Source organism: Rosa rugosa, chromosome 4 (assembly GCF_958449725.1).
Source record: "Rosa rugosa chromosome 4, drRosRugo1.1, whole genome shotgun sequence".
Taxonomy (NCBI): domain Eukaryota; kingdom Viridiplantae; phylum Streptophyta; class Magnoliopsida; order Rosales; family Rosaceae; genus Rosa; species Rosa rugosa.
Window position 1 is genome coordinate 45,013,273 of NC_084823.1, and position 22,724 is coordinate 45,035,996.

Consider the following 22,724-nt stretch of genomic DNA (forward strand, 5'->3'; position numbering starts at 1 on the left):
GTATTTCACTATTACAAGTTTTAAGTGGGACTGTACGAGAAACAAAGCTGAAAGCTCAGGTATTATGTTTGTTTCTGACGTATATTTTCTTCAATATTTTCACTAAAGAAAAATCTGATATATGGCCAGAAAAAATAACAGAATCTGACAGATTGGACGTCAGGATTATAATGGTTTGTTATGAGATCTGGGGTTTTTGTTTTCTTAAGTGAGCTCTACGAATTAAAAAAAAAAAAAAAAAACTAAAATATGGTTTTATAATCATTAGGGAAAGAAAAAGAAACCTGCGATGTAAATTGCAAATGATGGTAGATACCTTATGTCCAGGAAAATGATGGTTGATATCTTCTTTTCTATTTTTTGTCAGTAATGGTAGATATCTGCATGTGCAGCATGTTGGAGAAACTTTCTATGAGGTCACTCTTATTTTCTGGAACCAAGTATCCTACTTCAAAATTGTTTTTTTTTCCCAAGGTATTTGTTATCCAGCACAGCATTCAACAAGCCATGAGACATCAAGATGGCTTCATGAGACAAATGGGATTAGAGATGAATATGAAGTTTGAAAAATATTGGTCGGATTACAGCTTGATCCTTGGAATTGCAATTGTGATGGATCCTCGGTACAAAATGGAATTTGTAGAGTGGGCCTATAGCAAGCTCTATGGTGTGAACTCTGAGCAATTGAAGCAATTCACTGATACTTTGTTTTCTCTATTTGATGTATATGTGGAGAAGTGGTCTAATCCCGTTAATTCAAGTGGTTTCATGAGTGAGAGTTGTTCTCAAATTGAAGGTGAAGACACCATTTTGGAGGTAAACACCATTATTAGTCATCTACTTTCCATTATTAGACATCAAATTGTTTTTATTAAATTATGCCTATGAATTATATATTATCAAACTGAATGTGAGTAGCTTACTGTTTGATATTTGGACAACATGACCTAGCTTGCTTCTTTGTATTGTAGTAGGTAGCTTGCTTCATTGTGATTTAAGTGCATGTTTGGTTTATTTTTGTCTAGGAATTTGATGCTAACTACAAGAATGGTTCAACTTCGAGTATGAATAATGAATTTCACAAGTATCTTGATGAAGAAAGGTTGGAAAGAAAGAAAGAGTTGGATGTTCTTTCTTGGTGGAAAATGGAACAATTTCGGTATCCTATACTTTTTCATATGGCTTGTGATGTGCTAACGATTCATATTTCTACGGTTGCATCTGAATCCGCGTTTAGTACTGCTGGTAGAGTATTAGATCAATACCGTAGCTCATTATTGCCTGATACTGTTCAAGCATTGCTATGTACTCGAGATTGGATTTTCGGTAAAAAAGGTAAATTCTATATCACTTGGTTATTGTATTAGCTTCTTATCTTTTCATCATGTGAATATTTATTTTAATTTGCCTCTCTTTCTTTTTGTGTAATTTAGACTAAGACCGAACTGATTTGGAGCAACTTACTGAAGATGTGTTGGATTTGACATTGAACGGACAAGGCCACACCAACTAAAGACTTTTTTAGTTTCATGTAATGATTTGCTTTGAATTTGTAATATTGTAGTTTCAAGTAACATTGGATTTAACCTATTATGAGAATTGTGAGTCTAATATGTATTTAACTTTTGATAGTTTTTTTTTTTTTTTTTTTTTTTTTTTTTTTTTTTTAAAAAAAACCCCACCCCATTCTCACCCTTGATGGGGCTCGAACTCTTGACCTCTTGTATTTAACTTTTGATAGTTTGATTTAATGATTTTATTTGAGTTTGTTGGTTTTCAAAGCAATAATGAAAAAGAGTTTCAATGGGTAATGGGTTGGAAAAGGATTTAAAAAAAATATTTGAAAAAAAATGGGTACCTGATTAGAAAAGAATTTAAAAATGAAAGAAAGAAAAAAAAAACTTAGTGGTCTTAACGGGTTCCAACAGGTAACCCGCGAACCCGTTGGGCTCAACCTGTTAAGATAACGGGTTATAATGGGTTAAGCCGGTTAAAACCGCCAACCCGTTAAGCCCGCCCATGACCGCACTGTTGCCAGGCCTAGGAGAAAGAACTAGTAAATTGTTAAATTAATTTAAGTGAAATAATTGTTTTCCTTTCAAGAAGATTAATCAAATTGTGAAAATATACAGATATCAATATGGAGTACTATCATAACACGATCAGAATATTATGTGAGCTGCTAATAATATGAAAGAATTATACACATTAATAGTATTCAACTTAAAAGTTAAAACATTGTAAGTTGCGAGTAGACTGTGACTCTTTGAAAGATGCAGATATATTATTATCAACATAAAAAAAAAAAAAAACGATGTATCATGCATTATCATAAACCAAATGAGTTGACATATTCAATACAATTTAAAAACTTTCCTTATTTATATCATACTAATTATCGTTTCGTAAAAGCGAAAATCTTACAAATAATCACAGCGTGCAACCCCTCCTTTGCAGCCAAGGTCAACACTAGAGTGACCCTTTCTTCCAGAGAAGTGTCTCTTAGTAAATTTTTTCTGCTGTAAAATAACCTTTTAAGCGAAAAAAAAGAAAAAAAGAAGAGAAATCTCTGGCCAACTTTTTGGGTAAAAGGCTTAAAATTGGTCATTTTATTTTCTTTTTGAAGGATTTCTTATAGAAAATTGGGAGCTAGATTTAATTTATTTGCTTTTGGAGTTCTGAGATGCGCCCAGCCGATGAAGTTAGCCAGCTCAACAATATGTTCCATCACATGCTTTAAATCCAAAGGGCAAATTTGGAAACAAATTTAACCCAAAACCTCAATTTATTCCTCGCAACACTCCAACATCTGCTTCCGGCACACCTCTAATGAGCGCACGTGCAAATAAGGAAATATGGTTAATTGTGATAGGAACAAGAATAAATGTTGATTAACATCCTTCTTTTCTAACTTTTTTAGTCATCAATTATGTAATACTGTCCGAATCTTTCATCATTCCATGAAGGAATGCTTGTTTTCCTTGCCTTAATAGTTGAGTGATATTCTGATTTGCTAAACGTCTAATATTGGTTCCTTCAGATGTCAATGTTCAACAAAGCTTACTTTTGCAGTACTTATCAATCAGTTTAATTAATTTGTGTTGTGCCGACGAGGTATATTTGATTGGTTTGGTATATATATATATATATATATATATATATACCAAACCAATCAAATATACCTCGTCGGCACAACACAAATTATATATTTGATTGGTTTGGTATATATATATATATATATATAGATCTTCCTTCTATATATATATATATATAGAAGGAAGATCTAGAGAATATATTCTTAAACTTAAAATGTCACCATGTTTTTATTTTTAGTATGTAACTTAATACTGTAAATCATTCATTCTCTAATTACATACACACATATGATCATCAGTCAATTAATTTGAGAGTTGAAGAGTCTTTAACTGGTACACACCAGCTCAAGAACAGTATTAGAACTCGCATCTTAGCTTGTAGGCCATGTTACTTTTCTTGAGCAACTCAAAAATTGCATTTCTAAAAGGAAATTAAAATCCAAAATGCCAAGTCCTAATTTGCTGTTCAGCTGTTCCCACTCCCCATTGGAAGTTGGTGTGGAATTGGCAAAAAAATTTAATTGTTTGGCCTCCTAAAGAAAGAAAGAGAAGGATTTTTCCTTTCAAAAAAGAAAGAAAGAGAAGAATAAGTAAACAGAAAGAAATTTCCAACCAAAAAAATGAAAAAAAAAAAAAGAGAGAGAGAGAGAAAGAAATACAAACAGTACAGGCAGAACAATAATTAGTCTTGTTTTCTTGTTTATTAATATTTCGTACACAGTGCCACCATTAAAAGCACATACGGACGAGTTAGAGCAGCTTGAGCTTTGTTTCATGTGACCCTTGTCACTGTACCACGTCTCTTTTCTCCTCCTCCACACTTCTCTCTGCACTTCCATGCAGCTTGGAGAAATAGTTTGATATAAAAATTCGACAGGAATCTTTCTCATGCCATTCTGTGATTTATCCGTACACACACTGCTTGCTTTGCTTGGATTGATCAAAAAATCCATGAAAGCATCAATGCAGTGAAGCTGGGAAAGTTTCCTGGAATGTGTGCATTGGAATCGTGCCTGTTTTGTGTTCCAACTCCCTTTCACAAGTTTGTGATTCTGACTTTCTGAGCTAGTTTCCTTGAGTTATTTGAGCGAAGAGAAACAGAACTCAATTTGGGAAACTTGGTTTTTGGTTCTTGTTGGGCCCAAGTGTTTCAATTTTTTGGGGGTATCAGAAAACCCAGATCTTTCATTGGTTTAATTTGTTAACTTGTATTTTATGTATGAATGTGTTAAGGGCTCCAAATTTCTGGTGTACTCACCCCAAGTCTTGCCACCATTAAAGAGCTAGCGCTTATCCTTCTTGGGTTTTGTAACAGATTAGCTTTCTTGAGCAAAAATTCAAGTGGCTCATTTATTAGATTGAAACTAAGATATTGTTTCTTTTAGTTTTTCTTGTTATTTTAGTGTATTCCTTTTCTACTGGTCCAGTGATATTGATTCCAGCATACCAGCTTTTGGGTTTTGGGGTTTGAATTTTGATAAATTCAAAATAACCAAATTTCTCACAGAAGTTGCTCATCTTGAAGCTGTGTCTCTGTTTCACTAAGAAGACCACTCTGGTCCTTGGTCCCAGTTCTGAGTCAAACCATATGGGTTTTTGCTAAAGATACCCAAGTATTATGAATTTGAGCTGGAAAGCTAGTACTTTGTAGGCTCTTTAGTGGAATTCTTTTGTTTAAGAATAGAAACCAAAGATTTGGTTGTGGTGCCCAGAAATGAAGAATCAAGCAAGAGTCCATCTGCATCTGTTCTGATTCAGTGTAAAGCCTCCTGTTTCAATTTTGCAAAGTCAAAGTTTTGTGCTTGAAAATGGGTACTAGGCTCCAGAACCAGGAGAGAGTGCCAGAGAATCTGAGAAAACAGCTTGCAATTGCTGTGAGAAGTATCCAGTGGAGCTACGCAATCTTCTGGTCCATTTCACCAAGACAGCCAGGGTATTCATTTTTTCGTCTTTTGCTCTGTTTGGGTTCGTTGAATTTTCCTGAACTGTTTATCTTGGTCTCAAGAAAAGATAAGGACAAAATTTTTGTCAGACGTTCTTGCAAATTGTATTGCTGTCTGTGTGGCGGTGCTTTATTTTTCTGTATTTTCTGCAACTTGAACCGCTTGAGATTCCCAGAATTTCTATAATGGGGGTGGTCATCCGGATTCAGGCACGTGTTGGTTTGGTTTTCAAGTGTAGTTTTGGTCCCCAACCTTTTCTCACTCACAGTTCCAAAAATTCTTCTGTGCTCCTGCATTTGCATTAGCATTAGCAGCAGCGTGTTTGGAAATTCGGAAATTGAAACAGATGTTGGTCTTGTAATTGGACTAAGCCCTTCACAAAAGTAGAGGCGTTTAGTGTTTACTTTCTTTGACATTCTACCAGATGAGGAAAAAGAGTAGTATTTTTTTTTCACTGTTTGATTATCTAGTTGTTCTAGTATCTCATGGCATTGTCCTTGTTTGCATGTATGTTACTTTACAGGGTTTTGGAGTGGGGTGATGGGTACTACAATGGAGATATTAAGACAAGAAAAACAGTTCAAGCCATAGAACTTGATGCTGATCAAATGGGTTTGCAGAGGAGTGAACACTTGAGAGAACTTTACGAGTCCCTCTCAGCTGGTGAAGCAAGCCCACAAGCTAGAAGGCCTTCAGCAGCATTATCTCCTGAAGATCTTGCTGATACAGAGTGGTATTACTTGGTTTGCATGTCTTTCGTCTTCAACATTGGCCAAGGGTAATTTCTTTCCTCACAATTCTTATATCAGTTGATCAACCATAATATACATTGCAGTCTTCTTATAACATCATTAATTATTTCTTTCCCCAAACTTCTTCAGGTTGCCAGGACGAACGTTAGCGAATGGCCAACCAATCTGGCTATGCAATGCTCATTATGCAGATAGTAAAGTGTTTAGTCGCTCTCTACTAGCAAAGGTAGCTTCACTGCTTCTTGGTTCATATAATTATCATTGAATGAATTCTGGTTTGTACAAGTATCCTTGCTTTGACTGAATTCTGGTTCTGTTCTCTCTGTTCTTCATTCCTTGCCTGGATTTGTAAACAATGTCGACCTCAGAGCGCGTCCATTCAGGTATTACTACCAACTCATCCGCACTAATATAAACATAGTATACATCCAAAATGTTTTGTATGGGGGAAGCATGAAACTACTGATGTTTACTTATATAAGTTCTCCTTTCACCTTATTGAATTAATCCAAGTTCTATTTTGCAAATATGAGAGTGATCGGTGATTCAGTGTACAAAGTTTTATCTCTTAAAACTAACCATTCTTTCTGATGTTTTGCTTTCCAGACTGTGGTATGCTTTCCTTTTATGGGAGGTGTGATAGAGCTGGGTGTGACTGAGCTGGTAGGTACTCTTTGTTTTAGAATATGACTTCGATATATTCAATTAGAAGGTCATATTCGTACCCATTCAAATCCACTATTTACTTTGCAAGTTGTTTTTGAAGGTTCTGGAGGACCCTGGTCTCATTCAACATGTTAAAACATCATTTTTGGAGGTTCCATACCCCCTATGTTTGAACACAACCAATCCTAGTGCAGGAAGCTATAGAAATGACAATGATCTTACCAGCTCTGCGCTTGATCAGGATGTTATCGACACCAAATTCATTCCAATTGTAAGATGTGAAGAAATAGATGTGACTTACAGTTCAAATGGGTTCGGGCCAAATCAACCAGCTGAAGATTCATTCATGGTTGAAGGGATGAATGGGGCAGCTTCCCAAGTACAGAGCTGGCAGTATATGGATGATGAGTTAAGTAACTACGTACATCATTCCATGGATTCGAGTGATTGCATATCTCAAACATTGGTATATCCTGAAAAGATTGTCTCCGGTCCTAACGGTGAAAAGGTTGTCTCTGATCATTTTCTGCAAGACCATAAAGAGTGCAATTCCACAAAACAAGTCTCTTTGGCACCTGAAAGCAATGACTTGCATTACCAGAGTGTTCTTTCTTCCCTTCTAAAGAGCTCACACCAATTAATTTTGGGGCCACACTTTCAAAATGGTCGTCAGGAATCCAGCTTTGTGAGTTGGAAGAAAGGAGGATCTGTAAAATGCCGAAAACAACGAGTTGGAAGCCCGCAATACTTGTTGAAGAAGATTTTGTTTGAAGTTCCTAAGATGCATGTAATTTGTGTTCTTGAGTCCCCAGAAGATAATGGTGATCGAAATGGAGTTTGGAGACCAGAAGCTGGTGAAAGTCTTATGAACCATGTATTATCCGAGAGGAAGCGAAGGGAAAAACTAAATGAAAGGTTTTCCATTTTGAAATCTCTGGTGCCTTCAATTCAAAGGGTCGGTAAAACTGCATAATCTGATATTTGCTTACAGACATTATTAACTGCAAAATTAATTGTTTTGTTTTCACTCTCTTTGCACAGGATGACAAAGTAGCCATACTTGATGAAGCAATAGAGTATTTGAAAGATCTTGAGAAAAGGGTTGAAGAGTTGGAAACGTCCCAGGAGTCAACAGATTTAGAGGCGACAATAAAGAGGAAACCCCAAGATAATAGTGAGAAAACATCTGACAGCTGTTGCAACAACAAAAGGAGTAATGGGAAGAAACCATTAGTTTACAAGAGGAAGGCCTGTGACATTGATGAAACAGAACCAGAAATCAACTATGTTGCGTCGAAGAACAGTTCGAGTGATAATATAAAGGTGAGTATGAACAACAAGGGTGCTCTAATTGAGATGAGGTTTCCTTGGAGGGAGGGAGTGTTGCTAGAAATCATGGATGTCACAAGCAGTCTCCACTTAGATACTCACTCAGTTGAATCATCCACCACAGATGGGATTCTTTCTCTGACTATTCAATCAAGGGTAGGAACTCATAGTTACATCCTCAGCATATTTTCTTTAGTGCTTTAAGAAAATTTGTATTGTTCAGTATATACTATTACTAGTTATTGACCATCAGTTTCTTCTTAATCTGCAGTTTAAGGGGTCTAATATTGCATCAGCTGGGATGATAGAGCAAGCACTTCAGAGAATCGCTAGGAACTGTTGAAGCTGGTGTTCTAGTGATGCCGTAGAGGGTTATTTGATTTTCTCACGTACAATTGTGCAAAGGATGTTTAGATTGTCACTGTAAGACACACGAGTCTTGGAGGTTTATTTTTTGCTGCAAGTAGTCACTAGTCTAGTAAGAGGAACTAAGCTTCCTGCCAAATGTCATAATTTTGTTCCAAGTTTATAAAATACGATTCTGCACCTAACATATCTGACTTTTGACTTTGAGCATACGATAGAGTATTATTATATTCAGTAAGATGTGATTTAACAACTATAAATCTGTCAATGCAAGGAGAATTATAACAGAACCAATAATTTTTTTGACAGAAACAAGGTTTCATCCTTTCAATGAAGCAAGCACTGTTTCTCACCTATTAGTAAATGACCACAGATTGTTCTATAGTACTCTGGAGCACTAAGGAACTTTCATAATAGCGCTACAGAACTTACAGAATGACCGAAAGATGAAATCCAATTGGGTTTTGCATATGGGATCTGGGAAAATAGCTGGTTGGAAATTATAAATGCAGTTGGGGAAAAGAAAAATGTCAAAAATAATATCTGGTGTAATTTATTATCCACACTCTTCTTGGAGGTGGAGGCCATGCTCCAATAATGTGTCTGTTGCCATTCATGATGGGATTCTGCAACTTCATAAATTGAGGTCCAAAATAATAGGTGGGATTTATAAATACCTGCATCTTCTGCTACTTGGTTTCTGATCACACAATCACACTGGCATTGGATCCAAGCAATCAGATTGAGGATATGCAGGACAGATATTTCTCTTTTAGTCCCAAAAAAGTGACGTTGGTATCATTTGGATAGTCAAAAAGGAGCAAAGAGGTAAAATTTGGTATTGAGATAAATAGAAAAAGGCTGACAAGTAACCAACAGAATACAAAAAGTTAGAGCTATATAAAGTTGAGCAGGTAGCCAAACAAATTTAATATGGAATCATAGAATAAGTATATTTCTCTCATTCTGTAACAAAAGGGCTTTAATCACATGGCTTGTAAAATAAAGGTTGAAACACTTTTCGGTGAAAGCGAGGCTCCATTCTTGATAAAAGTGGCAGCTGCTGCAGTAGCCTGAGAAGTTCACCAGATTCCCATTTTATTCTTTCCCTCAAGAAAATTGTCTTAAACAGAAGATATAGAATTTAGTGACCAGATTTACCTTCTAATCTCATAGTCATAACTAATGTCCAGAAAACTAACTCATGAATAAGGAAGCCGTACTCATGAGTAAAGAATTTACGAAGCAGTGTTTTAATTTGAATACAAAAATAAAGAATTTACTAAGCGGAGTTACCTTCTAATCTCATAATCAGAACTCATTTATAGAAAACCAACTCATGAGTAACAAAGCAGTCAATGACGGATCCAAGAAAACTTTCGTGAAAACATGCTAGATATGACCCTTTATGCCTAAATGATAATTGATAAGTTAATTCTAGTGTGATAGTACTAACCAAAAAACAAAAATCCTAGTATAATATTTTCTTTGTGGTCTCAAAAGCCAAAAACATAGTCTTCTGTCGGGGTTCTTTTCTCTTTTAGCCAAGAAATTAGTGTTCTTTGTAAGTTGTAACAAGTATATACTGGTGGCCCTCAAGAATAATGGGTAAACACCATTTCCTTCTTCACATTCCTTAGTTTCAGGATCCTATGATCACTTTTTATGCTGGATATACTAGTATTCGACAGGCAAAAGATTGTTTTTTGCACAAGCTCAGTCAGATTTCCGAAACCTCAGATATTTGTGCATTGTATGTACGTAGTTTTGTTCTGTGAGATTTCATCATTACGAAAGACCCCCACACCGTAAATGCAATGAAGTAGAGACAAGTAGAAATGTTGCACAAGCTTTCCGAAACCTCAGATATTTGTGGCATGTAATAGTTTTCTTCTGCGAGATTTCATCATTCCGAAAGACCCTCACACTGTAAATGCAATGAGGTAGAGACGAACTGAAAGCAACACATAGGTCCATGGCATGACTAAATTATGTAAGCATACTTCACACGTTGACGTACCAAATGCATCACCAGAAAGAAATGTAATCTATAGTTTCTGATCATGATGTTTCCATAGACATGTTTATGGAATTGCCATCGGAAACATAGTTCCTTTGTCTAGACCAGATTACTTCACTACCAATGCAGAGCTCAAGCATTTGGGTAAAAATGGCACTATTCCCACTCCATAGTTGAAGGAGGCTTTGATGTGATGTCCTAAGTTACTCTGTTTACACTTTACACCAGACACTCTCGCAAATCTTTCGTGACACATCATCATAGAACTCATGTGTAAAGTAGTACCTGGAAATTTCACACACTGTTGTGTCTGTTCACATTTGACTACTGTATTAAGAGAAATGAAATTAATTAGCATATGCCCAACAAACAAGTGTGACAATATAAAGGTGATAAAACATAAAAGATAACATTTTCTAGCATATATGAAAGCATGCCATTCGGCTGTCATCTCATCTTAACTTGTTACAGCTCTGAGACTAACAACATGAGAATGTGCATGTTCTTTGATCACCTTAAACTCCAACTTATCTTACAGGCAGAAACACTGCAAATGCTTGCCAAATTACATCATATTAACCCAGCATCTTAGATTGATTGTATAAATATCTCGTCAACCTGGAAAGAAATAGGTTTCAGAAAATGTGAATATAATTCCAAGAAAACGTTGTCATGGTCTCATGGATTTAACTCCATGGACAAACTTAGAGTTTTTATCACCACTAGGGTCAAAACTTTCTTGCACCAGACAAAATGATACTCAACTTTCAAAAGTGGTCAAAATGATACATAAATTTTTAAAAACAAATTAACTTGATACCCAACTTACAAAAGTGATAAAAACGATACCTAAAGTTTTAAAAACAAATCAACTTGATACCTCGGTTTATTTTTTGTAACTTTTTTGTTAAATCAAATGCAAAATCAAGCCCAAAAATTGAAGTGATTTGTGGTCAGAGGGCCATCAACCATCTATAACCCAATCTTCTTCTTTTATAGAATTAAAAAAATCCTCCATTCAATTTCAATTCTACCATCGATCGTAGAAACAAATAAAGTTGGGATGTTTTCCAACTTCTAAAGAAACAAAGAAAAATGGGAAGAGAGAAAGAGAGAGGTAGAGATAGAAGAAGAAGAGACTTAACAAAGTAAAATGAAAAATAATTGAAAAATATTTTTTGTGTAAAAGTTAACATTATTATAACCCCACAAAACACCACACCACACCACACGTGAAAAATAATTGAAAAACATTTTTGGTGTAAAATATTATTATAACCCCACAAAACACCATACCACACCTGATCAATTTTAACAAAGAAGTTACAAAAAATAAACCGAGGTATTAAGTTGATTTGTTTTTAAAACTTTAGGTATCATTTTGATCACTTTTAAAAGTTGGGTATCAATTTGATTTATTTTTAAAAATTTAGGTATCATTTTGATCACTTTTGAAAGTTGGGTATCATTTTGTCCGGTGCAATAAAATTTTGACCCTAGTGGTGATAAAAACTCACAAACTTATATACCAGGCGGAGGTCTTCTAAAGCATTGTTCAATCACATCCGGATACAGGGTACCTTGGACTAAGTAACAGGGTTTCCTCCCTAGTTTTTTATCGATCGAGTTCATGCACAAAAGCATAAAAATTGCAGATGAACTCTTTTCCTAATATTTTCCTTTTCACCTCAAGATCAACAACACCTTTTAACTTCCCAAGCATCCACACAAGTGACAGGCAAATGAAGATCTCTCTCAAAGGTTTCCATCACACGTTCTTTCTCTTTATATCTACATGAGAGAGGAAATTCCTATTAGGGAAGCACAAGAGACACAAGTACTGAAGTCTACAAAACAAAAAAAGTAATAATCAACACCTCCTGTGGACACAATGAAGCCTATCACTAATAGTGTTATGAAAAAGAGTGGTGGCCATTGTGGAATCAACACCTCCTGATAATGCGCGTATGACGTGATCTTCGGAGAAAGCAACTTGCATTGTGTTATTGTAGAAAAATGATCACCTAATTAGTAACTAAAAGTTTGTCATACAATTAAAAAATTAAAATGAATACAAATATGACCTAGCCGCTCTAACGCTCTGCTAGGGTTACTCATCGATTTTTGATCTACATTAAAATTCTAAAACCTGATGGCTGTTGCCATTGCCAGCCTTGCGGTTGTTTCTCTGCTCCTTGTTTTCGATGTTGATCTGGTGGTTGACCAGATTATGGCGCCGATCTGGGTGTCATATGGTAATGAGTTGGTGTTAGACCGATTGGGTTTTGCCGGTGTATTGGTGCAACACACTGAGGGTTGTCGACTGTGTCTGCATTTGTTCAAGGATGAGGTACCAATAGCTGCGGGATCTTCATGAAGAGGTTTGACGCCGTCATACTCTTCAAAGCAAACCAGGGCTTGATCAAAACACCAACCCCCACCTCGGAGTACCTTGTTGCGATCATGCACTGATTCAAAGGAGAACAAGAATAAATCTCCAGCCCGTTCCTCAGTCCTAAAATCTGCCTTAGGATCAACCGGCTTGCGAGTCAGAGGTTTTCCAATCAGAAAAGGTTGGGAGGACCTGCGAACGAGGCCACCACCAATCTTTCCTAGGTCAAGAGCACTGCCTCCTTCAGCGAGGGCAAGGTAAGCAACAAAGCTTGCTATGACAGCATCAATGGAAGCCATTGGATGGAGAGAAGTCGAGAAGAGAGCGATAGAAGTAGGCTAGGGCGCCGAAGACTAGGTTGAGAGAAAAACTCTCATAGAATTTTTCTTACCTTGGACTGAGATTTGTTGAAAACTAACTCGCTTCCAAACTCATCATGCACTGCAATAAGTTGAAATTGAAATTAGATTATAAAGGAAAGGGTCTTTCTAAATGTACCCAACAAATATCTTAGTATACCCAGCATAAAAATTATTTTTATTACATTTCCAGTTTTACCCCTATTTCTATTTTTTCTAAAACCATCAAACGCCAACCTCACCTCTCCTACCTCCAACCCCTGCATATCAAATTATGCGATTGATCTTTCTCAGTAATCCGTCAACCCTCCGTTTGATGCAATTCTCTAATTGAGGTTTTCTTAATTTGCTCCTTCCAAAAACACCCATGTTTCATGTTGGAGTGGTTTCAACAGTTTTGTCAAGAACTTTCATTGTTGGGTTATTGCTGTCTCTAGATGAAAGAATCCCATGTTAAGAGGAAAATCCAATTAAAGAGTTAATTGATCACAAGCAAGTAATAGTGCCTAGTAATAAATTAATTGCAACGATATAAGAAGGAATTCTCCAGAAACATCTTGATCTAACAAATCGAAACAAAGAAAGTTTCATCAAGAACCAAGTGTATGAATATGATTGCACTGAGCTTTCATTAATTAACAAATACATGTCCATTTAGTTTCGATCAACTCGAACAATTAATCTATATGTATATTATCAGAGGGAGACCGGGAACGGTTCTTTGGAAGAATTGAAGCGGTGTCGAAGTGGAATCAGGACGGAGTGCTGGGTATAATTAGGGGTAAAAGTGGAAATCGATGATAAATTTTTGTGTGCTGGGTATACTTAGATTTTTGCTGGGTACATTTAGAAAGACCCTAAAGGAAATGACTTCATTAAAAAAGTCAACCCAATTAACATTTTGGTAAATTAGCTATACAACCCTTAGGTAGGCCTGGCAACGTGCGGGTATAGTGCGGGTACCGTGTGAGTTCTTAACGGGCCGACTCGGTAAGAACCCGTTAGCTTAACGGGTTTCGCGGGCTAAACCCGACGGGTTTGCGGGTTATTCATTGAAACCCATTAAGACCTGTAAACATTTTTTTTTTCTTTCCTTTTTTTACTTTTTTTTTTCCCTCAAATCCATTAAAATCCGTTAAGCAATTAATGTGGAATTATGGAGGCACAAAGATCCCGAGACTTAACAATTAATGTGGCTTGTGAAGTGGTGAGTATTGTCATCTAGCTAGCTAACCAAAATTAGAATCTTGTATGTGCATGCGCATTCAAAACATTAAACAAGATAACCGATTGAAATTGACTCTGGACCTTTAATCCTTAATTTCTGCAATAACTAGTGGCCAAATACAAGAACCATGCCTCCCATTGACCACAAACAATGAAACAATCGACACAACCGAAAACCAGTTGCCTTATCAGTATATCATCTTACATTATATCGTCAATAATACCTTGGCATAGTAGTCTTTCCAAACTTTGCGAGCAATCTCTGCGAAACAGAAGCCTTGAACTTGATTTTCCCAATGCTTAACTCCTCAGATGTAGGATACTGAGTCGGTTGGTGCTGAACTAATCTCTGCAATAGCCCATCACAAGCAAAACCCAGAATCAGAAAATCAAATGAAATTGAACACAACACACAGAATTGTATAAAATTGTGGAGTTTCCCAGCAATCAAACAGAACCCATATTGAAATCAAGACCAGAAATTCAATACTTCAATCAAAATCGAAGATTACAACAACCCAAGATTACAAATCAATATCACAACAAAAACCCAGAAATCTATCACAACAAAAACTCCATCATTCAATACCTTGAGAAATTGGGCGCGCAGAGAGAGAGAGAGAGAGAGAGATTTGGGTTTTCGGTGACGGAAAAGAAAAGTTAAGAAGAGAGGTTGCTGTGCTCAGATTCCGGGTTGCGTTTTTTGTGGTTGCTGAATGACGGAAAGGGTCGAACTGAGTTTTTTTTTTGAAGTAAATGGGTTCCGGTGGGTTTAGCACGCAAGACCCGTTAATTTGCAGGCTTTTTGTGTGCGGACTTTTTTAGCACGGATTTAATAAATGGACGGGTTCGTGCGGGCTTTTACAGTGCGGGTTTCGTGCGGGTTACTGGTTTAAATGCTAGGCCTACTTAGGCCTCGTTTGGTTCACGGAAAGGAAAGTAATTCATTTGTCTTTCCCATGGGAAGGGAAATGAAATTTCCCAACAACTTTCTATTCCGATGTTTGCTAACGTAAGGAAAGTTATCAGGAAAGTTGTTAAAAAGTTGATAAATAATGTAATAAAAAAATATGTTGTGAGTAATAAATGCAAGGAAAGAAGGGGGGAAAGTGATTCCTTTGGGGTTTGGAAGGAACCACTTTCCCCTTTATTTTCCCTTTATTCAGGAAATGATTTCCTTTCCTTTTGCATCTCAAACGCAGGAAAGGAACAAGTTTCCTTTCCTTATGCTTACTTTCCGCGAACCAAACGTGGTCTTAGGGTAATTTAAGTGGTAGTATTTAGTTTGGTAGAGTTCAATCTCACATATGTAATACAAAAATAAAATAGTTATACTTATAGTGCGGACCATTAACAAAGGAAATTGATCCTCCCTTCTATGAGAAAATGACTTTCGTCTGTAATTGCAATTATCAACACTCAATAACATTTTCCTTATCTTCGGCTTTTTCTTGCTAAACTTTCTGAATATGTATTCAAATGCACATGTCTATAAATATATGCACAATTAAAGTATTAAAGTAATACTAGACTAATCAATATCACTAATCTATTCTTGTTTTGGTCTCAACTATTCTACAAGATAACAGATATGTGTATATTATGGCGATGACAAGCCCTAGTCTCTCACCAACTGTTAACGTTAGAGTCCGCGGGGGTCTCTAGTTAGCTTAAGAGAGAGAGAGAGAGAGATTGACACGAGATGTATAGTGGTTCGTCTCTGCCTTAGCGGGAGACTACGTCCACTTGAATGTTATACTAGTGTGTTGAGCCTTGCGGCCCAAAGGGGGATTACAAAGTGTGTAATGGGATGTGGAGTAAGTGGGAAGGAGTCTCCTTTTATAGGGGAAGGAGGCTCCCTCATTTACATTTTCTTAGATGTGGGATGTAGAAATCACTATTCTAGTCTAAAAAACATGTTTGTGAAGGCAACTTGGCAAGGCCGGAAAGGTGGCTTCCCGGCGACGGATTTGCGACTTCCGGATACCGTAGCGTAGCTTGAACATAGGGCTACAAGATGCAAGTAGCGGTTGGGCCTCACCATGGCTTGTGGGTGTCCCAAAGAGGGTGTTACTTATGCTTGGTGAGATAGCAAACTAGTCATGCTAGTAGGTATCTACAAGTCCCCGAAGTCCGCAAGCAAGAGGAGCTTCTTGGTTGGGGAGTTATAAGCGTGAAGTCATCAAGCATAAGTGACCGGGCGGCACGGAGCCCCTACAAGTCCCCGAACTCCGTAAGCAAGAAGGGACTCGTTTGATCCTGCACAATGAGACAAAAAACGCGCATATGTAGAATGCTTTGTTGTATTGGTTACCGTTCGTATTAATGGAATGCGAAAAGAATTCGATTTGTAACGAACAACAAATGGTAGAAGAATTCAATATTCCATTAATGTGTACGAACATGTAAAATATTGGTAGTTGTATATGTGGATCTTATGGCCATATAACACGCACAATAGATAGTGGCAAGTGTAATGGGTGTCCATATAAAATTGTGGGAGTAGTCCCGGTGACATCGTATGAAGCATTTGTGAACTTGGGGCTTCAATAAAGCATGTTGGACATGATCGAGCAAGTTGGGTGTAGTTGAGTGTGTAGGCGCTGTGCGAGCATGCGAGGCGTGGCCCAAGCGCAAGTCGTGGCCATACTCGATACCCAAGCGAGTCGTAACCCGAGCAAGTCGTTTATCCGAGTATGTTTTAGTAAGTAGTAAGTGTCACAAGCTTCTATATGAGTGTCACATATTTATTTAATTGAGTTGCAATTAAGTAGTAGCATGACATATGTGTATAGCATATACTTGTAGTAAAGTTGCTAATAACATTTTGTAGGCATGCTTAAGTGTCATGGAGACATGTATAGTCATGGCAAAGGCTCTAATTGCAAGAGCGCAAGAGATAAGATATAGTGACTTATCTTATGCCGATTTGGAGGCTAGCGGAGTTGGCCGAGCATGACGATCCATTGCTTGGCGGATAAAGTATTCCGATAATGTCCGTCAACTCGTAGTTGCGCTTGAATGCTTGATAGAAATAGTTGAATTTCCTTGCAAAAATAGATGATTAGTATGCGGATTTGTAAAATCGACACCAATAATTTGCATGTGTGTTTTGCATATGTACTTTGATAAAATTTTGAGCGAAGTGTATATGCAAAATTGTAGTTGGCAACAAATGGCATTTAATTATGTGCTTTAATATGCATGACCATGAAATTATGAATTTCAAAGTAACAATGGAAATAAGTTATCATGTGTAGTAGGCGCTGGAGCCTATACATGTATATCTAATGATTTTGCATAGATGAGCATGCTATATATGCATTGTAGTTCGCAATTTTGGACTGGCCAAATATGCCTCGTTGAATTCCGCAGCTAATTCGTATGTGGGCATGTTCTGTTTAATCAAAGTAGATCACAACATATATACAACTATATAAATACATGGCCCATATTACCACATGAGATGGCGGTGCTGTATAGGACACGAATAGTCATAAGACATGGACTTATGACACACTAGTTTGACAAATGGAAGCAAATATGAACAGTGCACATTTGTGTAGGAGATAACTGACAAAGAGGTTTAAACATATAGTTGTTCAATTGACCATTAGCCTAACAGGAAGTGTACGTGTCCATAAGTGATGGGAATTGCACAAGTGGCCCATACATAAAGATATATAAATATATGCATTGTGAAGTGTACGTGCAGGCATGTGTCTCCCAACTTATCCAAAAAGCAGAAGCACGTGGTGCTTGTATATAAGAATCAAATAAGAAAGACTTAGCTTATTGATCATTTTGACCGGTGACAGAAGCTCGATGCGCAGGGCCGTAAGGCATGATGAAAATTGAAAACGACGTGATGCAGCGGGCAGCGAGCTGCTGGGTGTCAACAAAGGTGGCCGCTGATGGTTTGTTGTTGGCGGTGTACAGGTGTGAGCGGTGAGGTTTGGTTATTGATGTTCGACGTTTGCCGCTCTGCTCCCTGGAGGACTGAGCTTTGTGGCTGCTCGGTGGTGGTAGGCTACCCAGCGGTAGTGAGGTTGGCAGAGTTTGGTTCCGACAGAGGTGAAGCTCGGTGGAGGAGAATCTCAGCGGTGAAGTTCGAAGTTCGGCGGTGAACTTCCAGCGGTGCGGCTCGGCGGTGAAGTTCGAAGGTCGGTGGTGAACTTCCAGCGGTGCCGCTCGGCGGTGATTAGGCTGGCGGAGCGGAGCGTTTGGCCAGCGGAGGTGGTTGGCGGGGAAATGAACGTTGGGTATTGCCGGCGGTAAACGTCGCCGCTGGAGAGCTGGCGGAGGACGATTGCCTAGCCGCCGAACGCTAGCTGATGAGCGGTGGCCGCTGGATGGCGCTGTGCGAGTTGCTGCTGGATGGAAGTTGTGTTCAGCGGAGGTTTTGCTGGACGGAGCTCGGCGGTGGCAGTCAAGCTTGCTGGCGGTGTCCATGAAGTTTGCTGGCGGTGCCAGTGAAGCTTTGGCGGTGCCTAGCGGAGGTTTATCCGCTGGTTGTGGTCGGCGGTGATGAAAACCCGGCGGTGTTGAAAATTTGTGCTAGTGAAGTTGGAATGGCTAGCGACAGTGATATAGATTGAAGCGTCAAGAATGGACGCTGGAGTTTTGCTTGGTTGAGAATACAAGGCAAGGAAGGTCGAGTGCTTCTTGCGCCAATGTTAACGTTAGAGTCTGCGGGGGTCTCTAGTTAGCTTAAGAGAGAGAGAGAGATTGACACGAGATGTATAGTGGTTCGTCTCCGCCTTAGCGGGAGACTACGTCCACTTGAATGTTATACTAGTGTGTTGAGCCTTGCGGCCCAAAGGGGGATTACAAAGTGTGTAATGGGATGTGGAGTAAGTGGGAAGGAGTCTCCTTTTATAGGGGAAGGAGGCTCCCTCATTTACATTTTCTTAGATGTGGGATGTAGAAATCACTATTCCAGTCTAAAAAGCATGTTTGTGAAGGCAACTTGGCAAGGCCGGAAATGTGGCTTCCCGGCGACGGATTTGCGACTTCCGGATACCGTAGCGTAGCTTGAACATAGGGCTACAAGATGCAAGTAGCGGTTGGGCCTCACCATGGCTTGTGGGTGTCCCAAAGAGGGTGTTACTTATGCTTGGTGAGATAGCAAACTAGTCATGCTAGTAGGTATCTACACCAGCGGTACTCCTCTTCGCGCTCACTCTAATGCTGCTCCCTTGTGGCAGTGACAAGCACATTGGCTCGGCCGCGTTGAAACTTCTTGACGTCTCCGTCAAGTCTTACCAGAGGTTGGTGAACCCCTCTACTTTTCCCGATCTTCCGATCCTTCCCTTTCCGGCCTCTACCCTTTCACAACCATCTGTCTGGGTTTGAAACTGTTGGCGCTGGCCATGATGGCGTATATGGATCGGCGAGGGTTTACCTTCCCTTCTGTCTTTACTGTGGAGGGGCCTTAATGCCTTCACGGTTTAGTGGTGGCAATGATGACCCAGGTTGGGTGGAAGTTTGGCTGGGGAAGATCGACGCGCGGAAGGGCGGCGCTGAGTTTGCTGAGGTGCTCTTGGCGACGTCAATGATAGAGGTGCAGGCGGCGCAGCCTGTAAACTGGTCAATGTCGGTATCGCTGTGGTTGGGGGTTGAGTGGAGGCTGTTGGGTCAGCCGAGGTCGATATCTTGGATGGCGCCGTAGTCGTCTTGGTGGTTTCCAGCAGTGTAGCTTGGTTTGGTCCTTAATGGGCTTACTGGGCGTGGAGTCATGTTAGTTTGCTAAACCCTAAACCCTAAAAACGTCCCAGCAAGGACGTATTGGTGCTAGATGGCAAAGGTGGTTGTTGTTGTTATAAATATTCTTAAGGGAGAATATCACAAATGATTACTGAACTATGACACTTTAATCACTCAACTTTTGAAAATATCACTTTAGTCACTCAACTTACACATCGTCTATCATTTTAGTCATTCGATTTATTTATGTTTATTTTATCCATAAAATCTCGTAAATAATACATTATCTCAAGGATATTTTAGTCAAATTACTCAAAATTAAACCTTTTGTTTATTCTTCTGCTTTTATTTGTTTCTTTCCCTTCCCTGTCTCTTTGTTCTGCGCATGGAGCCATGGACAAAATTTTCAGAAACCCCATGATCATTAAATCAAATTATCAGATCTTGATAAATGGCATCATCAAGAAGAATCTAAACATTCACTGGAGTATACACCCAATAATCTTAAGTCTCTAATCTCGTCTTGCTTTTGGATCCCAAAGTAAGCAAATCAAGCTGTCAATCTGGTAAAATCGCTAACTGTCTGGAAAATCGTTTAGAATTGGAAGGCCAAGTTGAGGAGAGACTTGGTCTTAGTGAGTACATGTGAGATGGTGCCTGGGTTAATGTGGGTTGTGGTTGTAATTGCTCATCTGCCTTGTCATCTTGTTGGGATAGATAAGAAGAGGTCTGGAAAGAGATGGCTCGTGGAGAGGTCTAGATTACTTCCATTATCAACCCAGCTCCCACTTATCACACTCTCATTGACCTCGTCCTGTTCAGACTCGCTGCCGCAGCTCCTTCTTCTTCAACCCTGCATTACCGTCACTGCCGACAGGCCTCAACAAATCACTAGACCCCAACGCCGAGCCAAAACCCCTCCGCTGCCGCCATCGAAGCTTGTACTCGCGGCTTTGGAATCTTCTTTGATGGTGGATTTGGATTTCTTCTTATCAGATCTGCTTGGGGAGTTGAAGCAGTGTGATCGGGGCTGTTGGTGGAGCCATCAGGACTGTTGGAGGAGTCTGATTTCTTGAAGGAGGAGAACCTCGCCTCGAATACCATTGTTAGGGTAGGAGATGGAGTTTTAGGGCTTGTGAAATTGGTGATGCAGCCCTGGCTAGCATGGTTCATTGATAAGCAAATTGAGATTCTGGGATTCAAATGGGAGAGAGGGAGATCAATCATATCAGCCATGGTTTTTCCTCTTTCTGAAAAAGCTCAAATAGCACCGATATTTTAGAAATTTCTTATTATTTTTATATATAAATAAATCATAGTGATTAGACAAATTTGCCCTCAAATTAAGGACTTGTAATAGTAAATCCAACAGTAGTGACTAAAGTGATTGACAATGTGTAAGTTGAGTGACTAAAGTGATATTTTCAAAAGTTGAGTGATCAAAGTGTCGAACAGGTCATAGTTCAGTGACCATATGTGATATTCTCCCTATTCTTAATTGTACCTTTTCACTGCCGATAAAAAGAAAACGAAAATTAATATGCAACATCAAGCTCCGGGTCCCCGTCCCAGTTTCGTAGTCTCTAGTAGTTATATATGTATCAACTATAATTTTCTTAAATTCAAGACTTCATCATCTCCCTTTGTCATCTAAGCATGCACAAACTCCATCTCGAGTTCTGCTAATAACTTTAGTTTATTCAAACCACAGGGTTGTTAGTCACTGCCCAATTTGTCATAAGGCTATTCAGTAGAGACATACACTTGATGTAGACAATTTATACTAAAATCAATTGACAATAGTTAGAGTTGATCCGAATTCTTATAAACTCATAAGCAAGTTCCTCATTTTCTCATGTGAGAATCATATTCTCAACACGTCCCCGTACGGTGGAGAATTTTCAAGCCATATACATAGACGACTTATACTGGGTGGCGTCAAGCCCGGGTGGCTGTGAGACATGCACACATGGGATAACTCGCTCTGATTTCATGATAAAGTAATCTGAACTTCACAACCAAAACCAATTTACAATGATTCGAGTTAACCCAAATCCTTATAAAATAAGTTCTCATTTTCTCATGTGAGAATCATATTTTCAACAACACATCATCATAGAATTGGTGCTCAAGTGCAATTAATGTCATTGCTCATCAGACTTCTTGACAAATTGGGTAATAACTAGCTTGGTGGTATGAAAAAAAGTTGAAGAGTGTATGGACATATGATAAGAATGAAACATCAAGAATCAAAATGATGTTAGCCATAAAGTAAAAAAAAAAAAAAAAAAAAAACGATTTTAAGAAGAAAAAAAAAGGACTAAATTCTGCTTACTACCTTGTACTTTCAAGGGTTCACTAATTCAGTCCCTGCACTTTTAATTTAATCAAAAAAGTCCTTGCACTCTTCAATTTCATCAAATCGATCCAATCCGTCACCACTCCGTCAATTTTCTAGGAAATTTTCCAAACTACCCATCTACATTCACAACACTGACGAGTCGGTGGGTTGCCTAGCGATGGGTAGTTTGAGAATTTTCCCTATGAGAAGGTCCAACGTCAGCATTTTAACAGCGAAAATTGACGGAATAGTGACGGATTGGATTGATTTGATGAAATTGGAGAGTGCAAGAACTTTTCTGATTAAATTAGAAGTGCAGGGACTGATCTGATGAGCCCTTGAAAGTACAAGGTATTAAACATGATTTAATCCAAAAAAAAATATAGTTTAATGTGGTTCTAATACTTGATCCAATTCTGTTGGTTGCTATCTCTTAGTGCACACAAGAAATATATTATTAAATTTAACTATTTAGAAAGTTGCTTGTTATGCCAAGGAAAGAATGAGTAGCAAACCTTTAGCAGTAGG

The 22,724-nt window shown here is 38.4% G+C and overlaps 2 protein-coding genes and 1 long non-coding RNA gene across 3 annotated transcripts; 2 read left to right on the top strand and 1 right to left on the bottom strand.

Moving 5' to 3' along the window:
- The first annotated feature begins 369 nt into the window (after positions 1-369).
- Positions 370-1,438, top strand: LOC133744890 (zinc finger BED domain-containing protein RICESLEEPER 2-like). The gene is made up of 3 exons (XM_062172919.1): positions 370-816; positions 1,026-1,335; positions 1,434-1,438. Exons 1-3 carry the CDS (start codon positions 370-372, stop codon positions 1,436-1,438), a joined length of 762 nt encoding a protein of 253 aa, XP_062028903.1.
- Positions 1,439-3,841: 2,403 nt separating this feature from the next.
- LOC133746288 (transcription factor EGL1-like) lies at positions 3,842-8,336 on the top strand. The gene is made up of 8 exons (XM_062174466.1): positions 3,842-5,028; positions 5,562-5,816; positions 5,920-6,016; positions 6,159-6,173; positions 6,397-6,453; positions 6,557-7,411; positions 7,498-7,941; positions 8,057-8,336. Exons 1-8 carry the CDS (start codon positions 4,904-4,906, stop codon positions 8,126-8,128), a joined length of 1,920 nt encoding a protein of 639 aa, XP_062030450.1. The 5' UTR covers positions 3,842-4,903; the 3' UTR covers positions 8,129-8,336.
- A 5,876-nt stretch (positions 8,337-14,212) lies between these two features.
- On the bottom strand, positions 14,213-14,938 carry LOC133707016 (uncharacterized). The gene is made up of 2 exons (XR_009844866.1): positions 14,739-14,938; positions 14,213-14,498 (listed from the first exon to the last, which is right to left on the bottom strand). It is a non-coding gene; the product is annotated as an uncharacterized LOC133707016 (long non-coding RNA).
- Positions 14,939-22,724: the final 7,786 nt, after the last annotated feature.

What these genes read in the sequence shown, in the direction of transcription:
- LOC133744890 (XM_062172919.1), top strand. Translation starts at nt 370, where the DNA reads ATGGTAGATATCTGCATGTGCAGCATGTTGGAGAAACTTTCTATGAGG. An exon ending in GTGAAGACACCATTTTGGAG is followed by an intron (nt 817 to 1,025) that starts GTAAACACCATT and finishes ATTTTTGTCTAG; the next exon opens with GAATTTGATGCTAACTACAA.
- LOC133746288 (XM_062174466.1), top strand. Translation starts at nt 4,904, where the DNA reads ATGGGTACTAGGCTCCAGAACCAGGAGAGAGTGCCAGAGAATCTGAGA. An exon ending in ATTTCACCAAGACAGCCAGG is followed by an intron (nt 5,029 to 5,561) that starts GTATTCATTTTT and finishes GTTACTTTACAG; the next exon opens with GGTTTTGGAGTGGGGTGATG. An exon ending in CTCTGACTATTCAATCAAGG is followed by an intron (nt 7,942 to 8,056) that starts GTAGGAACTCAT and finishes CTTAATCTGCAG; the next exon opens with TTTAAGGGGTCTAATATTGC.